The sequence below is a fragment of the Brienomyrus brachyistius genome, chromosome 11, assembly GCF_023856365.1.
Source record: "Brienomyrus brachyistius isolate T26 chromosome 11, BBRACH_0.4, whole genome shotgun sequence".
Lineage (NCBI taxonomy): Eukaryota > Metazoa > Chordata > Actinopteri > Osteoglossiformes > Mormyridae > Brienomyrus > Brienomyrus brachyistius.
Window position 1 is genome coordinate 15,659,932 of NC_064543.1, and position 19,071 is coordinate 15,679,002.

The 19,071-nt window shown below is 41.1% G+C and overlaps 2 protein-coding genes across 2 annotated transcripts in view; both read right to left on the reverse strand.

The window, feature by feature from the left end:
* Positions 1 to 404: 404 nt before the first annotated feature.
* Positions 405 to 4,814, reverse strand: clec3a (C-type lectin domain family 3, member A). Its single transcript, XM_049030409.1, is given in 4 exon segments — positions 405 to 776; positions 778 to 1,075; positions 2,682 to 2,765; positions 2,912 to 4,814. Coding segments are annotated over 4 exon segments (585 nt in total). The 5' UTR covers positions 3,021 to 4,814; the 3' UTR covers positions 405 to 682.
* Positions 4,815 to 8,135: 3,321 nt separating this feature from the next.
* The window catches only part of vat1l (vesicle amine transport 1-like), a 32,720-nt gene continuing 21,784 nt past the window's right edge, over positions 8,136 to 19,071 (reverse strand). Inside the window, exons 9-10 of the mRNA XM_048969549.1 lie at positions 9,494 to 9,577; positions 8,136 to 8,282 (exon numbers count right to left, since the gene is read on the reverse strand). Of these exons, the coding sequence (XP_048825506.1) occupies positions 8,184 to 8,282; positions 9,494 to 9,577 (183 nt within the window). The 3' untranslated portion in view covers positions 8,136 to 8,183. The remainder of the gene's footprint in view (positions 8,283 to 9,493; positions 9,578 to 19,071) is intronic.

The following is a 19,071-nucleotide window of genomic DNA, read 5'->3' on the forward strand; positions in this document are numbered from 1 at the left end:
GGTCAAATTTGTCATTGCTCGGGGAGGAACACATTTTAAATCTCGGGCTTTTAAAAATATTTGTGAGTCAATTTCCGACTTACTAGTGGAGTGATTTTGTTGTTGGTTGTACAGTGATTAGTAAATGAATCAGAGATAATGTTTTATTTTTTGACTTCTCTGCTTATCTCTAAGGATACTTATCTATGAGACTGCCTATCAAATCCTATATTTTATACTGAGCAAGAGGAAGGGCACCAAGTTAAAATTCCATGAGCGTATCAGTGTTATACAAAAAAAGGTTCATTCTGATTTGTCGCATTTCTGGTCAGTTAATGTTATGTGATCCTGCAACAATAACAGTTTGCAGTTGCTTAATATTTTACAGAACAGGAATGCAAAACAATAAAGATACAGACAACCTGTTGCCAGGGAGATATTGAAGTTTAATTTCATCAGGAGGAAAAGAAAAGGTTTAAAAACAATTTAAATCGTTACATTTTTAAGTGATAGATTAGACGTGCCGTAGTAGGTTACAAAGGACGTATTGTACATTTTTCACATACCCGTAACAAGCTTCCATTCTCTCTCAAAACAATGATCAAAAAGCAATAATTATTGTATAGGATACAGAATACAGCTGAGCTGTAAAAAAGCCCCTTCAAGTGTTTTTGTATTTTTTCATCTGTTTGATTAACAGCAGCTAAGGGATGAGGTATTCACATATGTACTTCTTCAGGGTCCGGCACACCTCGTCATGCCACTTTCCCTGTGAGGCCAGAGAGAGTGTCACGCAGCTCCCGTTTTCCTCCAGTGGGCTCCTTCCTGGAGCGGTCCCAGTTGACGTAACTGACCGGTGCACTGTTGACATCTACATAATGACCCTCTCTCACAATGTCAGTCACACCAATCCAGAAATCCTTGGTCCCCGGCGAGCTCCGCCTGGCATAGTCCCACAGCTCATTGTTCTCGTTTTTGTCGCGGGGAATTGCCAGTGTACCCCCTTGTGAGATGCAGTCCTCGGCTTCATGGTAGTGCTGGGGCTGCTCGATGATAAAGTAACATTTCCTGTGAGCTTTGGTGCCTCGGAGGCAAACTGAAAACAGAGTTAGACGGTCAAGCCTTTGTGTGTTTACTCTCTTCTGTTGACTTTATAAAAACACATCAATGTGTCGCTATTTGGGGGAAAATCTTGTTTTTGCTTTTTTTGGATACCAGTGATACAGTATAAAAATATCAACCCCAGAGTTAGATAAGATAAACATAATAAGATAAATACACATATTATTGCAGGCGGTTCTTGTTTTGTCAAAAATTTCATCTTTTGAATATGAAGTTTCAGATAATATTATAATTAATAATATAGATATATAGATAATATATAATTATTACTAATAAAGTTCTAAATAATAGCACCTAACAAATCTTCGGTGAGACTTTTAATACCTCCTCAAACATTCATCTGGAATTTAAACAAGCAGAGCCTTTTTACTGTGGTAATGTGTTTGTGAGTCTGTTTCCAGCATAATATATAAGGCCATTCAGAAAGTAGCGTTCAACAGAGAAACCCACTGTGTGATTTCGTAAACCATGTTTCACTCCTCTCATAAAAACATTTTCTTATTTGGATCCTGACTTGTTAACTTCCAGGACCTCTTGTGTAAGATGGAGCGCAGTGACTTTATCCATCCCTCTTTGAGCCACTAATCTGGGTTGGGGTCACAGGGACCCTCTCCCAGGCAGGACGATTCAAGAATCTACTCTGGATGTTATGCCAGTCCATCACAAGGTACAAACACACCAGGGAAAATGTAGACATCCTAATTATGCTAAATGTAAACATCCTAATCATCCTAATTGCATGTCATAGGATTCCAGAGGAAAACCCATGTGACGCAGGCAGAACTCTGCACACACAGAGTGGTATGAGCCGGCTATGCTACCCACTGCACCATCGTGCCACCCCATAGGGTGTTTGTAAATATGTATAATGATACACCAGATATTGTACAAGTACTTGAAAAAGGTTCCATTATGGTACATTGAAAATCTTTACTTCACATATTTCAGTCTCAGCACTAAAAATGTAACTATGAGGATTCAGGAATGCATGCCTCATGTGCTTTATCAATCCAGAGCTTAAAATGTTTGCGTTGTGTTTCTCGATTGTCTGGGTGAGTCCCTCCAGTGACGTCAAACCCACTGCTGACCTCTGGTGGCAGCATGCGGATACAGATGGTGAGTAGTCTTCAGTGCAGATCACTCTACCCTTATTAGGCTTAACCCTGTGTTTGTCTGAATGGAGGTTTCTTTGTGTAAATGCAGTACATGCACTGGCACAGAAAGCCATTATTTCTGAAATTGCTTCTAGATTCCCAAGCACAGCAGGTTAAAAAAATGAATGAATACTGATTCTTCCCCCTAGTGATTATGTGACTGACATCTCCACACTGGGCTTTTTGCTTTCTAATACAGGTCATCGTCGCCTTACAACCTATGCGACGTACCAGACAACATGACTTAAAGATAATATAATTTCATTATACAGTATGCTATACACATGATAAATTTTGCATGTAAAATAAAGGCCTGACTTACAACAGGACTGATCGTGGTTATGAGTGGATAACGGCCTGTATAGACTTTGCCTGCGCGATGCCCTGAGACCACACAACAATAATGTCCCTCCTTCCCCAACTCACCCATCTGGAGTGCCTGCACCTCCTTCAAGGAGTTCACCTCCTGCCACAACTTGCTGATTTGAGACTTGACGTCATCTTCATCCGCTGCTGCATCTCAGTTGGAAATTCGACCGGACAAAGCAGCAAATTAGCATGGGAGTGGGGGGGGGGGGGGGGGGGGGGGGGGGACAGCAACTAGGCAAGCCAGTGCTTCATTAATTCTGTCAGCACTGAAGTCCCGAGCCGTTTGCCTCTCTGTCTGGCCGGAGCTGCCCTTCTGGTCCGAGACGGCAGCCCACTTCCAGGCTGAAGCAAAGCGCCGCTGATCACCAGGACTACAGCAAGAGCAGGACCCACCATTTTTCAGTCACTGCTCTCTGCAGATACTGCTGGAATACCAGTCGGTGCCTCGTGTTGATGAAAAATGGCCCAAAAATGGCCCAGACTGGCTAAATATGGGATGGATGTTTGTGCTGGCAGAAACTCATTGGCCTGTATTGTATGTCTCAAATACACAAGGTGGATAGGTAACAGACAGCGCTCTCTTTTGGTCCGTTCATAAATATTTACCTGGGTTTGTGTGGGACTCGTTTAGCTACCGATTACACAAGTGCCTGCGTGGCTTGCTAACTGGCTCACTATTATTCAAATGAGCTGCTATGCTTTTTCTTTCTCTGCATATAAATAAATTATGCATAGATGTATATTTACTGGAAAAAATATTTTATTTGTTATCAAGTACATGCATTGTTCACTTTATTTGGTATATCTAGCTAGTACTGGTTAGTACCCACTTTTGTCTTCAGAATTACTTCAAAGCTAGATGCGCTGTGTGTTCAGAGAAGCTATTCTGTGCACTACTGTTGTACCGAGCTGTTATTCTTGCACTTGTGGTCTTCCTGTTAGGCTTTAACGAGTCCAAACGTTGCGCTCCGACCTTTCCCGTTAACAAGATGCTTTTACCAGAGAGCTGCTGCTGACTGGATGTGTTTGATTTGTTGCATTATTTTATGTAGGCTAAACTCCACATAATATAGCGTGTGAAAATGACAGGAGGTGGCTGTTTCTGAGATGTCGGAGCCACTACATGATTAATCCACACAGTTTGTTGTTTGGAATAGCTGGTTGTTTGTGTTAACTTAAGCTAAAAGTCATAATTGTCCAATAAGAACACTCCACGTAAACTCTTACTGGACAATAATGACTTCCAGTTTAAGTTAACCCAGCTAAACTGAGATATCCTGTAACTATGAAATCTCATCATATTAAAACATCATTTGTATCCTGTGCTGTTGCTCATGATTGTTAGGGTCTCATATAAAAATGCCAATGAAAAATTTGAAAATAAACTGCAATTATGTTGGATTATTATAAAATTGGAATGTGAGGGATGTACAGACGCTCCTCTACTTACGAACTCTCAGCTTACGTACTTTCAGACATACGAACGAAGAGAATTGCGAGTCCAAATTGTGTTCATTGGGCTCCCGTTTCCTGCCCGCAACATAATCTTTTTTCCGCGCACCAATCCTACCCAGTACGACTTCTGGCCGCTACTCCCGCCGTGCAGCAGCGTAACCTGCGTACTCCTAGCATCCTAGTTCTTAGTACTTGGTTATACCCTTAAAATGACTTTGAACAACAACTTAAGAACATTTCAAGTTACAAACGGCCGTTTGGAACGTATCTCGTTCGTAAGTAGAGTAGTGTCTGTATAACTATTTTTAGCATTCAGAGCCATATGTAGACACTTTAGAGACAGTTGAGTGCACAGAACGTCCTAGCAGCTGAAAGGGAAGAAGAAGCTTTGAAATTTGAAGGTCAGATTCATTCACATTACGTGGAAATCAAACTGTGGATTTAATCACTGAGGTACTACTTGATAACGTCTCATTGTCATTGGTGGTAAAACGGGCCCATCATCTGGCTTTATTACTGAAATGCATGAGGCTTCTGAAAGAAAGAGAAGTGTAGAACCTTTAGTTAACATTCAACCTGATTATGTGTCAAGTCTTAACACCTTCACACGGTAGCTGAGCAGTGGATGAAAGCTGCTGTCTGTCATCATGAGGGCAGGTCTTATATGCTCCAAGTTGTCATATGCAGGATATGAAATTTCACCCTTCGCCCATCAATATGATACTTGAAATATCACAATATTAAAGAAGATAATACAACTTGTGAGAGGTGTGTAGCCCAATGGGTTACTGCTCTACGGGTTCAAATTCTGTGACAGAATAGCACCAGTGGGACCTTAACCCCAACTGGTCCATGGATGCCAGTTGACCCTGTTCTCTAACTTTACGCACTTGTGGACAAAAGTGTCTACTATATATGTAAACTTACATACAATACATTTAGATACTGTTATGTCCTGGTGGGATAAATATAGTTCAGTTAGATACAGAAAGGCTTTTTCCACATTTAGGAGGTGTGGATGAGGCAGAATGAGTCAGAGGGATAAGGCCCCACTGAATAGCCAGGGGCCCTCAAGCTGCAGTCCCGGCCCCAGTACTAACAGAACACTAGCTGTAACGTTAAAGGTCAAAAGGTGGGTTATTCTGCAGGGTGACATTCAGAATGTAACAGATGTGCATATATATCTGACAAAGCATGTGATAAACAAATCGAAAAGTGCTCCCCCCCCCCCCGATCCTGTAGTTACCACCTTTTCCTCAAGTACAAATTAGTTTCAGACAGAAAACATGTTTAATGGTAGGGAATCCATTTTGTTCTGGTTGACCTTTCACACACGTTCTCTTCTGTGCAGACACCCCTGGTCATCCCGTAGCTTTTATATTTTACATAAATCTAAAGGTTTTTTCTTGTTTTTCTAAATCTTACAGACAGAACAGCACACGTTAAGATATTCATATCAAGTTGCCTGTTTTTTTTAAAGGACCAATCCCAATGACCCACCCACCCCTGAAATAGATTTTTAGTTTCATTTTTATCACAATTGGTTGCTAATATTAGGCACTATGCCCACTACTCTACCTCAGAGTCTGTTATGATCATTGAACTGAAAACCAGCAGCCAAATGAAATACTGCGCTGACCAGATTGCCATACTGATGACTTTATTCATGTAAACAGAACTGGCTTCATGTGCACAGCAGAACAGAAGCACTAATAACAACAAACACAGTTAAACAATATTCCCATATTAATCTAGATCCAGGCTTGAGCTGACAGGTAAGCAAATGCAGTTTGTATTTTTTTTAAGGCAAATTGAAAAGCCATCTAACCATGTCAAACAGATTCTGTACACTGAGTAGTCCAGATCCTTTGAGTCCTACCTGGAGTTTCCTTCAGTTAAAATTACCTTGCTTCCCACATCCACGCATACCTTGTGCAAACACTATGTTTCTGGCCTTTCATTAAAGGGAAACAAATCACTAGAGTAAGGCTTATCAAGCAATATGACTCACTTTCAAGCTGAGCTCACTAAATCTCTGTCAAGTCTTCGGAGTGGTTGCGCAGCTTAAGTGCAACCACTATTTTCACAAAATATTATCAATGCCGATAAACCACCAGTACAACATAACATTTTTTTTAGTATTTTAACAGAATATAAGGTGTGCGAGACATACCTAAAATTTCAACATACTCCAAAAAGTTGTTGTCAAACATATACATGGTAATTTCTAATATTTAAACATGTATACAAATGAAAACTAAAATCATGAAATATTGTGAGTCAGGCTTGTATAATATATAATAATAACTCCCCCCCCCCGGGTGAGACCTGCTATAAAATAAAGACATACAATTAAGTAAATGACAAATTTCACCCATGTCAATTAATAGAGGTCCCATTTTGATATATATTTCTTGCCCAAATCAACCAGTAAATAAAATCTCGTCTCCCTGCTACTACATGAATCTGACCATCACAAAGAAAATGAATACAAATTATGTAAAATTTGAACTTCAAAAATTATATTACTCATTACAGAAAAGTGAACTTCTTAATGTGTGTTAAAAGAAACCAAAAAGTGTCAAATTAATAAAGATCAAACATTGCTTCATGTCTACCACCCTTTTTAAAACAAAATTAACAGTTGCAAAAAAAATAGAAGTTACATGCAAGTGTGAAAGTAGTGAGATTCTTTAGTGGAAAAAAAAGATTCATGCAAAAATCAGATTTTATGCTACTTATTCAGCAAGGGAAAACAAAACAGGTTTTTGTGGAAAAATCCTATGTCTGACTGCACTGGTATTCACACCAAATACTGATATTTTTCTAGTGAGGGTGCAAACACAATTGCAATAGGGCAAACCCTACAGTTTTGGCAAAAAGTTGAGATCAAATACTTATAAACCCCTCAATCTGCAGCCACAAGCTCGTCAGTTCAGTCACAACCTTTGTGTCTGATTTTCCAAGTCCCTTACACTGCTCCTAGCTTGTGTTCTTTAATATACAATATACAGGCACTAGTAGGTAAACATCATTTTCTAGGTACAAGCATTTAACACAACATAAGGACAGAAAGATGAAGGAGCTGGGAAACAGCACAACCATAAGCCACTTTTCTGTTATGATAAGTCTTTTTATATGGACACTATCATTCTCTGGAGGTTTCATAATGGTGATGTGGTTAGACAGAGTGAAATTTACATGCTTTATTTGTCTTTACCAGAGGGACATTTGAATCAGGAGCCTTGGGCTCATGCAAGTCCTGCTCAGACAGAGTACAAGCAGGCTGGAGCTACGGACTGGCAATGGAAAGGGGAGGTTTGGGGTGAGAGGTATACAAAGAGAACCAGAGCATCACAGCTTCAGAACGGCAACCTAGCAAGTCACTCCAAACAGCCACAAGCATCTATGCCCGCTGCACTTCAGGTAGGAGAAAATCTCACCACCCAGAAATGCCATCAGAGAGCTGCCCTTTGTAGTGTAGGTATAGCAAGGTGCAAGCAAGGTGCTTTTAGATAGTCTTTTGGAGAACACGAAGAGAACAGGAGCAGCATAGCCCCGGCTGTGCTGAGACGGGATCTTTGATGTACTGCTCTCTTTTATCTGCCGGCCAAACGGGACTGGAGGAAAAATGAGGGAACAGCACAGGCTCACACAGAAAAGTGCTTCTTCACCTTATATATATATTTTTTATCTGCCATCACCACTGCTACAGCAATTTTACTCACGCACACGCTCACTCGCACGCTCACTCATTTCTACTGAGACCAATAAACGGCGAAACGGACACCCAAGAGGCTGTAAACATGGCCAAGCATCTGGTAGCTAGAGTTTGGCTGGCAACACAAAAGTAACATTGTCTGAATACTGACTGGGAATGGCACTTAAGTTGTTCAACACTGTCAACAAGCCATGTTTTTTTTTTTTTCTTTTTTTCCCCACAATTCAGCTGACTGGCAGACAGATACGACAGCACACACACTGTACTACACAGACTCGAGGGTGAACGGTCTTCCGTTTTAAATCGCCCCTCCCCTACCCCTGCCCCACCCGCCCCATCCGTCTCCGTGGTTCAGTCAGCCAGGGAGCCCTCAGTGCCCGCCTTTACTGGATGAAGGGCATCCGCTCCTTGTTGTCATTATCCCCTTCGTGTTCCTCCTCCTCCTCACCCGCCTCACTCGTCTCTGTGCTGTCGTTGGCCATCTGAAAGGTAAAGGTGCTCACTGAGCCACGTCATGGTTCTCCTGAGGGCATCCATGTCTCACCGTTGTGTGCGTTTCGCCACTCAGGGAGCTTGCCCGATATCCCTGGGATGAGCGGCTCCACTCCAAAAGCCAGGAGGCTGAGATAATGGGCATTTGTCATTAAGACAAAACTATATTTGCCACATCTATTTCTTGGAATTCACTGGAGAAAAAAAATATAACATCAGCATTGTACTTTTCATTATAAAGACAGCTGGCAGAAATTCAATCTGCAGGCTTCTTTCATGCATAGAGAGAAGGAAGCAAAACTAGGAAACGAAAGACCAGAACGGTAGCTTTAGCATAATATGTGGTGAACTCAGTGATACAGTGTATCTTTAACAGTGATATCTGCAAAGGAGGAGAAAAAGTGAGACTGCATGAATTTTTAACTGCTTGCAAAACAGAGCTTCAGGTATGCGATACCGCACTTCAGCAGAGGGCCATCATGTCCCATGGGTTTTCCATAAGAAACAAATTTACATTTCTACAGGCCAGACGATGTTCTGCTGAATGGTAATGATTTAATTTCCTAGGTCATAGTCTCCATGGACACGGCAAAGAAGCATGATGGATAACTCATTTCGATTGGCCATCTATCCAATGATCTGAGAAAGGGCAATGCAGTTAGGCGGCACAGGCAGGGTTGGATCACAGTTGCAGATATTTAGACAATGTTAACATTGACTTTTGCTTCTAAATGCACTTTTGCCATGAACAACTGTCTCCATGGAAACTAGCGATGTGAAGGCCTACCTTGCTGTCCTGCTGAAAAATATATCCTAAGTACATCAGGCGTATGCATCTCATCTTATTTCAACCACTTAGAGTAATGAGGGGCTCCAAAAATAGAATTAATAAGAATTAATCATAATTTTTTTCAGGCTTGTGGCCAAGTTTGCCTGTAATTTCCTCTTCAGTGAGCAATACGTCAGATACATTCAATAGGTCAGTTATGTGATCACATTAGTAATCAGATGATTCTTTTTTTGTTGTTTTTTAAATCTCAGCTCCACCAAAATTATCCTGTTTAGCTATCCTGGTTTTACCGATTTATTTCTTAGTGATGTTTGGCCCATTTGAATAAATATATGAAAAAAATCTGAGTCAATGCAAATACTGCAGGTGAAAGAGATGCTGCGATGCTTTTAAAGGTATTAATTTGCTTACCAGTGGAATGGGGGATTTCTCCACATCCAAGATGAGCTTCCCTATGTTGCCTCTGTCATGGATTCTCTGCATAGCTTCTTTCACCTGTGTGAGGATCAAAACAGCTCTTTAATTCATTAGAAACGGAGGCAAGAGCAGTCAACTTAACGGACATTAAGAATGATGCAGCAAAGAAACACTCTCAGCAGATAGTGCTACGTTGGTTTAAATTTGTGTTATAATTCTGAAAAATTGAATATATCTGGAAGCTTCCTGCATTAAACTAGTGCGTATATCATATCCAGAACACTCTTACGCCTGAATACAGCTCAATTCCAAAGAGGATTCCAACCATTAACTTAATGCAGTGCCACAAATTCAGCTTTAGGTGGCAGTAGTAACAACAAAAAAAGACTTATGAGAAGGCAGCAAAGCTCTCTAGGGAACAACAAGGCTTACACAGATCCCCTTTGATATCATGGACAATTTTATCAGCTTTTGCAAAAAGTAATCTCATACATCCCAGCATGCACCTGATCCGCTGAACTAAAGACGTTTTAATCCAATGACAAAAGGCATGTTCTCATTGTCTATTCCCACCCTCTGAACTGAGTGCTAAGCTGCTATCTCTCTGGCTTGTGGAGCTGGGCCTTGATTAATACTAAACTATTTTACCCACAGCATGGTATTACTCGCCTCAAGAAGCACAGGCTGCAGCATAGATGATGTTAAAATGTATCTATCCATCCAAAACTACTGATCCAGTTTAGGTTCAATGGTGAGCCTGTAACCTATCCCAGGTAGTTCGGGGCACAAGGCATAAGGCAGGAGAATGCCCTGCATGGGATGCCAGTAAGAGGGCACACACAGACATTAACAATCATCCCCAGAGAAAGCGAGCACGAACACAAGGAGAGAACAACTCCACACACTTTAAAACGTAGTTTTTTAAGATCGACTCAAACCAAATTCGTAACTATGAATAATGTTTTTCTTTTTGCTTATGATTAAACAATCCTTTTATTCACCCCAGGGAAGTGGTAGGTGGAAATGAGAGTCTCAACATTCCAAAATCAGCTGGCTCACTGCGATTTAATACTTAACGTGTCAGTTTTGTTTGGGTGCAGTCTGTGATTCTGCAGATCAGCACGAGCCACATAAAACACCCAAGCGGCTGACAGCTGTCTGATGCAAGCTGAGACCTGGGGGGGGGGGGGGGGGGGGGGGGGGGGAGGTTGGGGTAGGGTGGCTCCGCCTGGCCACCACAATCAGAATTGTCTCCGCTCATGATGCTAATGGAGTATGAGTCACAGCCAGACAGCTACAGCTCACGCCCGGACAACTGGGGATCCAAGGATCACGCCTCCCCCCAGGCAACCCACACAAGAAATATATATACACGTCTGGTAAACAAAGAGGACAGCAGCCAAAGGATTTTCAATCAATCTTACAATCAAATCAAAACAGCATATTCTTGATTGTTTCATCTTCACAAGTTGAGCCTTTCCTATAAGTATAAATTAGACTTTCTAAAACCAAGCTGCCAGGCAAAACTAAGAAATCTACCTACGTGTGAGTGCTGACAGTAGGGAAGCCAAAGCCTTCTGAACATGCGACGCCTTGAAATGATCCAGCTGCTAGTTTCAATGCATCCAGGCTTTAACTCTCTGGCAGGCTGCGTTTCGGCCTTGACAGCCCATGACTGGTTACCAAACCGTTTCCACATTTATTCCCATTGCTGCCTTTTGAACCGTAACAGACCATCGTCAACACGCCTCCACACCGTATTACTAATCAGGCCACATTCACCTGTAGCTCGTCAGCGGTGTGGACATCTGAGCGCCTGTGACGCTGCTGTGGTCGCAGAGTCCCTGTTTTTTGTTTTCAAGCTGCGATCTGAGCTTCAGTTCCAGTTTATGCTTTTTATTTGTACGTGACTTTCCTTCTGTGTGTATGACCTGCGGTTACTCACCACTTGTGCTGTTGGATCCTGATTGGTCGCGACCTGCTTACAGACTCGGTGTATTGGATCTGTGTTTCGGAATACAGAAATAAAACTCACCGGTATCTATATCTGTTGGAAACCTTCCATTATTATGCGAGTCCAATGCTACATGGTGACATACTCTAAAATCATTTAACTGATTCTATTAAGGACCAAGACCTACCTAAACTTGCCATGTATGCATCCATGCCCTAAATTCATAGTGATGGGCTCAAAACAGTTTCTAAACTTTGTTGAAAAACCACCTGATATCAAGGGAAGAGGCATAGACAAAGACCTCCCTGTGTGTACGAGAAAGGACCCCCAGCACTGTCTTGCTGTCTCCATTGCGGTTAGGTGCCTCAGTTCGATACCTCACTACCTTTTGAGTGCCGGTTATTACCAATCCACAAGGAAAGGCGATAAGCCAGTGACTGATTCTATGCCGGAGATGCCCCCTCATCCACCCTCCCCGTCAGTGAAGCTAGACAGAGCCGGGAGATTGTATCACAGAGCAGATAGGCTGGGGGGCATCCTCCCACCCCCTCTGATGGCTTAACCCCACTGATGGGTTACCCTCTGTGGAAAGAAAGGGCTGCCGCTGGCATTGCTTTTAAAAGCTACAGTTTCACGTTAGCTGTTGCTGGGTGAGGGGGGTGTTCAATCTGGAAAAAGGCAATTTAGCAACACAGGTCTTTGTTACTTGGTTTGGTCTCTGTTTACCAAATTCCATACAGGTGCTGTGATGGCTGCTAATCTGAGCCATTACCACAAGCTAAAACATACAGAAGGCAATCAAGCACATAATGGTCAAGTAGTTTCTGGATGGTAAATAACATATCTACAGCCATCAGGCTGTCTTAAAGGCACAGAGTTTATAGTGTTGTTTATAGTGCTATATTAAAGGCAGTGGAATCATTGCGAAAAGGCAAGCGGGACTTTCCCTGAACGGCCAAAAGCAGAAAAGCTTTAACTTCAGCAAGATGGACAAACTGTTTATGGATGTAATCGATGGGGATCTGCAGCGTGAGGAACACAGTGTAGCACAAAACCATGGGAACAAAGAGAGAAACTCAATGGGCATTGAGAAGCCCTAAAATCGAAGAAGACTGCGATGAATTTTCACAAGAGAAAAACCTCATATAAGGGAAAACAAGTTCATTAACTTAGAAGGATATTAATATGTGGGACGGATGATCTCCCATCTTCCAGGGGATTACTGTGCCTTTACACAAATTATGTGCTTACATCATTTGTCTTTCAATAACGGCTAATCCTAAAAGTGACATTACATATTAAGTCAAAGTTTAACACAGGATCAGCAGCATTGACGAACATTTCTTTGAAACCACAATGAAACATAAAACTGAAATGGTGCGATTTAAAACCGCATTACATAAACCTGATTACCGAATAATTTGGTAAATCAGTGTTTCCTACTCAGGTACAACTTAAACATTCTCGCATGATTTTAAAACTGTCTCTTTGTTAAAAAATATGGTATGCAATATTACTGGCAATTTATGCAATGGCATTCCTAGTTCTAAAGCTCCTCTAATTTAATTTTAAATGCGCCAATAAACTTTTGATCCATTTTTGAATATATTGAATATATGGAGGACATACTATTTTATTATCCTCTTGATAGGTGCCAGCTAATGAAAGTTTGTGGGCAAGGAGAAGGAACACAATTCAGTGTAATATGAAAAAGATTCTATTGCTATTCTATTCGATTCTATGGCTAATGAAGTGGTACAGGAAGTTAAGCTGGCAGATAATCCATATTTTACTCTCATTAGTGTCACTGACAGAAATACTAGGAACAAGGTGAGAGTAACTGTTAGCTTCTATTCACAAATGTACGGTAAAAAGCGACACATCTGCTGGGGTGTCTAATGACTCAGATCCGTCTCTAAATATAACACTGAATGCTGAATACTTTCACTGTTTCTCACTGAAGTGAGACCTAAGTGGTGAATAACCAAAAAAACAAAAAAAAATAAAAAACCCTTTTAGTTCCAAACTGCTTTCAGACAAATTCCCAATAAAAATTTATTATTTTTCGCCCGGATATCTAAAAGAGGCTTAAAGATGGCAAAAATTCACAACTCATCTGCATTTCTTTAGCAATTAACCATCAATTTTCGAACTATTATGTCTGTCTGTCTGTCTTTCACGTAATTTTTTTGTCAATGCTAGTAGATTTACTGCACAAATACATTTGAAATGTATACGTTCAGGTCTGGGCTGGGATACTAAATGGTCATTTAATGGCTTTAAGCAACCCTATTAGCGAAAATAATTTGCAGAGATTTTTCCTAAAGCATCACTTCAAAGAAGTGCTCCTAACATCATGATCAGTCTGAGTGGTGACTGAAATATCTAGTTGATTCTGCCTTTACAAAGAACTAGCCTACCTTCCTACCAGACCCCATATTCTATCCAAACCATTTATTCATTATTTTGCAAATAATAGCATCCATGCTTTTGAAAACAACATAAAATAATCTATATTTAATCTATATATGCATGGCCACCCCTTACATAATTATTTTCAAGATAAAGACCCTATATTTTGGAAAATTATAAAACATGATTAAGTCTTGCACAAAAACATCAACTCTTGGTTTATGGTATTATGAATCAGGTGAAAACCTATTGAAAATAGACCGGGAGTGGAGTGTGTTAGCCTAAATGCTTTCTCTCTATGTCCCATCAGTTTTAAGCGGAAAAAATCTTTTATTGCGTCTTTTAAAGGACTTCTTCCAATTAATTGCTCAAACCCTTTCAGTCAGGCTTTCAAGCTTGAAACAGGGAATTTCCAGTGGGAGTTCAAGTTAGATATAATTTACTGTCAGTAGCTAATATTCAGCATGCGACCACCTTTTTACAGCCAACCGAGTGCAGCATTTGACACGATCGACACGTTATTTCTCTAAAACGGAATCTCGTTGCTTTTCTGTGAAGCATTCATCCAGCGCTCCTGCTTTTCCGATCAGTTCCTGGAGCCTATCCCAGAAAACATATGGTGCGAGGCATGGCACACCCCAGACGGCACGCCAGTTCCACGAATCCCTCGCACGTACACGTACACAAAGTGTGACCTGAACAACATGTTTTTGGATTGTGGCAAGGAATCAACCGAGACAGATCCCAGTGAACAGAGGGAGAACATCCAAAATCCTCACCAAGAGAGCTGGGCCTGAATTCTCACTTGAACCACAGAAGCTCTGAGATGACAATACTACAAAGCCGTACAGTTGCTGCGTCATACACCAGATGTTCAAATTTTATCTCACTTATGAAACCCAGTCTCTCAGTTACTATGCATTTCCAATTTCCAAGCTTTACCGGCAAAAAAAGTCTCGGACATGCATATAAATGAATATTTATAATATTTACTAATATTTACCCATCAGTCTTCCACTTACCCTGCAGAGGATCATGACACTCATGGTTTTTGAATTTAAAGATCTCCCATTTATTGCCTATCTGCTTTAACAAAATCAACAACTTAAACGTGACTAACCAACTTGAAGGAGCTTTCAGTCACCTCAGAGATGTGATTACAGACGACATTACAGGGACAAATCATTGGCCGCCGTTAATAAATAATGGACCCTGTACACAGTCCCCCTCACCCACTCACGCTGCCAAAGAAAAACAAGAGCCTTTTTCTACCCGTTCCAGTCTGGCAGCCCCACTTGCAGCCTCTTCCATGCATACATTGCCTGTCGAACCTTGCAGAGCCGGCAGGGTCCGGCTTGCCTGCGCCCACTTCACCATAATGAGGCCCTTCACGGGTTTTTGGTTTCTGAGAATATGCTGCATGTCGCTCGGTGCCCCCTGTGCCCCGACGGAACCAGGACAACGGTGCTGAAGTTTCCCATGGAAAACACAGCTCGTCCAGCCAAGGCCTTTGCAGGGCTGACAAAGAGAACTCGAACAATGAGGTGCTGCTGTCTTGTGGGACGTCTACCGTGTAAAAACATGAGCTACGGCCCTTTTCAAGCCACACAGCAACAAGCTCATGCTTTTCCCACCTTTAGCCAAAACCTAATCTAGTGTGAAACATTCTAGCTTAAGAAAAACAGTCATAATAACAAGATTATACTAGTGCAGGATCTTCATGAAAATAGGGATTTTTGTAATTTTTCATATCTATGTATTATTTCAAGATTTGAGAGCTTTGGAAATTACTAGTACTATTGTGAAACCTATCCATCCTCCAACTGTTTCTCTCGTACTGGGTCAGGGGCAGCCTGGAACCAATATCAGGCAGCACTGGGTACAGAGGAATGTCCAGGATGGGGTGTCAGCCCATTGCACAGCACACACACATGGGCAATTTAGAGATGCAAATTCACCAAACTGTATGTTTTTGGACTGGGAGAAGAAACTCCACACACACACACACACACACACACACATCCACACAGCTTATATCATTGTGGGGACTCTCCATTCATATCTATGGGGAAAACTCTAATACCAACATGACAACCTTAACCCCTACCCAGCCCTAACCTTAACCAGAAGTAACCAAACAAATATTAGCATTTTTAGTTTTTTGACTGCATTCGCATATCTTTGTGGGAACCTGAAATATAGTCCACACAACATCAAAATAACAGGTTTTAATTACATTATGGGGAACATTTGGTCCCCACAATGTAATATAAACATAACACACACACACACACACACACACACACACACACACACACACACGGAAAACCCCCAATCCTGGGATCGTGAGGTAGCTCTGCTACCCACTGAGCCACCCTACAGAACTAACCAGGAAGCTCTTCACCTCCCTGAGATCCTCGCCAAGCTGGGGAAAGTTTGTGCCAGAAACCTGTTTTTGGATGACAAAATATACTGAAATAATTTAAAGCTTAGTTTAAAAAAGTTTTACAAAAATATGGACAATAAACATGGAGAGCTGGCACTTCAGGATCACTGTGTAACTCATAAACATCCTAAGGAAACATGATCACTAAATAATGGTTAAAATAATGTTAAATAAAAATAATGTTAAATAATAAATAATGGTTAAAATAACGGTTAACCGATGTCCCAGAGGACCGCTACAGCCATCCGGATATCAGTGTGTCTGTGCCTCTTTGATGGCCACACCAACAAAGGGAGCTGCTAATTATATTTTTGCACAAAAGCTGTACTGAGAAACAGGAAAGAGAGCCAAAGAGGCCCACATGCGACTGCTGTGGGGACTGAAACTGCAGTGGCATGAAGGTGCACTGAGAGTAAACAGAAAACAAGCTTCACCCAGCGACTAGCTTCCTATCTAGTCGTTAGACACAAAGGTACCAGCTGGAACAGCAATGCAGTCTTCAGTAGTAACTCTGCTATTGGTGTCAGGTCAATCATTAGTGACCAGTCAGTGGGTTAATAGGCTTTGGGTAATCCCAGCTTCAGTTACAATGTGCACTCAGTTCCATTTCCCACACATTAGTCGCTCGACACACAGAACAATATGTACGAGAAAAGGACACATTAACAAATTCCATGAAGGTCAACAGCATCAAAAGGAACTTCAACTTGCAGAAATCGCAAAACCCTACTTTACTTTTTAGCTTTAAAAAGGAGTTTGAACACCGACCATCAAAATGTCTGAGAAGGTGATCTATGGGTCACTGGAAGCAAACAACAGCTATCTATATGTGTGAGAATTTGGGCCATTCACACTGGGCACTGCCGCTAAGCCCACAGCTTGCACTGCATGCACTATCTCCATCCGCGACAGCAGCTCTGTAAAAGCACAGCAGACAAAAGAAAATGACACAACAAAAGTCTCCCTTGGGCATGAGGCTCACGTCGTACTCAAAACCTTCCCTCCCCACAGCTCCAGGTCACTTACCTGGACAGCCTCTCCATCATCAGCTTTGCATGCAGTGCTATCTCTGCATGACCTCCCAACATTGCTCTTAACTCTCTTACCATCTTTTATTTCATTATGGATTGTAATATTTTAAGGTCTAAGGGTCGACTTGCTTTTAAATACCTGATACAATTAGGTGGCAGTTTCAAAAATTGACCAAGGCCAACTTCTGAGGGATCCATCACCAGACTAAAGCAACTTCTTGTGGGGTTATTATGTCATGAAAAGACCAACTGCTGTTTTCTGAATAGTGAGGCAGGCAAACTTCGTATTCATTTTCATTGTTATTTTTTCTATTACGCTGGGAACCATTCAAAGTTACAGGAAGAAATCTGCTTTGTTAACATCTGTCATATCTTTGATAACAACAAGAGCACCATGACAAAGTCTGTGCGGAGAACATGACACTGGAAGACAAAGGCATCTCACTGGATTTCAGATGTTAAAAAGAAGAATGGCAAAATAAGACCGTCTCTAGACTGAATCATCCAGGTATTGATCCACTGTAATAGTTATACAAGCAATCAAAAATTAATGTTGTCACATGACAGTGACCAGTGTGAATTCTGTATTACACAGAAACCGCTGGTGGGGTTCATTAAATATCTTCCTGAGACTCACACCAAAACAGGCTGTGAAGCAACCTCAGGGCTCTCCTCACTGCACATAATGTATTATGAATCTTACGAGTTACAGTATCATAATTCATTAAACTCCACTTACATGATGTAACACTCATACAGTATGTAACGTTTTTCAAATTTAATCCGGTATCACTGCTTCATAGTAACAAACATTAAGTCTTTTACTTAAGAAATTTATGATTTAGGTTACATTTAAATATATCATTATTAATATCTCCCATTGCTTCCGGGATAGGCTCCGGACCCCCCGCGACCCAGTAGGATAAGCGGTTTGGAAAATGGATGGATGGATTATTAATATCTTATTCAAAGAATATTATAAACATTATAACTTGAAATAATAAATACCTTCCTTTTTTAAAAAAAGGCTAAATAAATTCCACTACCACAAACACGCATTACTGAAGCGAAATTAGATCTGGATACGTCTCGTTAAAACATGTCACACGTACAACGTGTAACCATTTTTGCTGCTCCAGAGCATTTCCAAGTTGCCCAGATATCTCCCAATCTTTCGCAGCTTGATGAGTCATACAAATAAACATTGTGATCCTTTCCCTTGGTCATTTAAGACTCAGACATGGAACTCAGATATTGCACTGCTACAAAGATAAATTTTAGCATATTTTCCAGAATCTGCAAAGCATTTTCTTTTTACACGGGAGCATTTCAGCCACAAATTTCCTTGCACCTCTGCTTTTCCAGGTCATATCATATTAAAATCCCTCTTGTTCTACTTCCCATGGGACCATTTTTATCTGCTGCATGCAAATGCAAGCTAACAGTACAGCTTTTAGCATTCTCATAATAGCCAATACATAACCAAAGACAAGGTGAGCTAGACGTACATATCACACTGCAGCTCAATTAGGACAAAAGGTCAAGGCGGTGTGAAATGGCAGGATGGACGCTTATTAACACAAATGATCCCTTGTTACAAAGTGATTATCTTAACAGCTTGCATATTACTTCCTCTGTGTGATCAACAGTTGATTTTTATTATCACATCCTTAGACTTCATAAAATGTCTTATTTTTGGTGGGAACAGTTCATTCTCTGCTTTAATTAT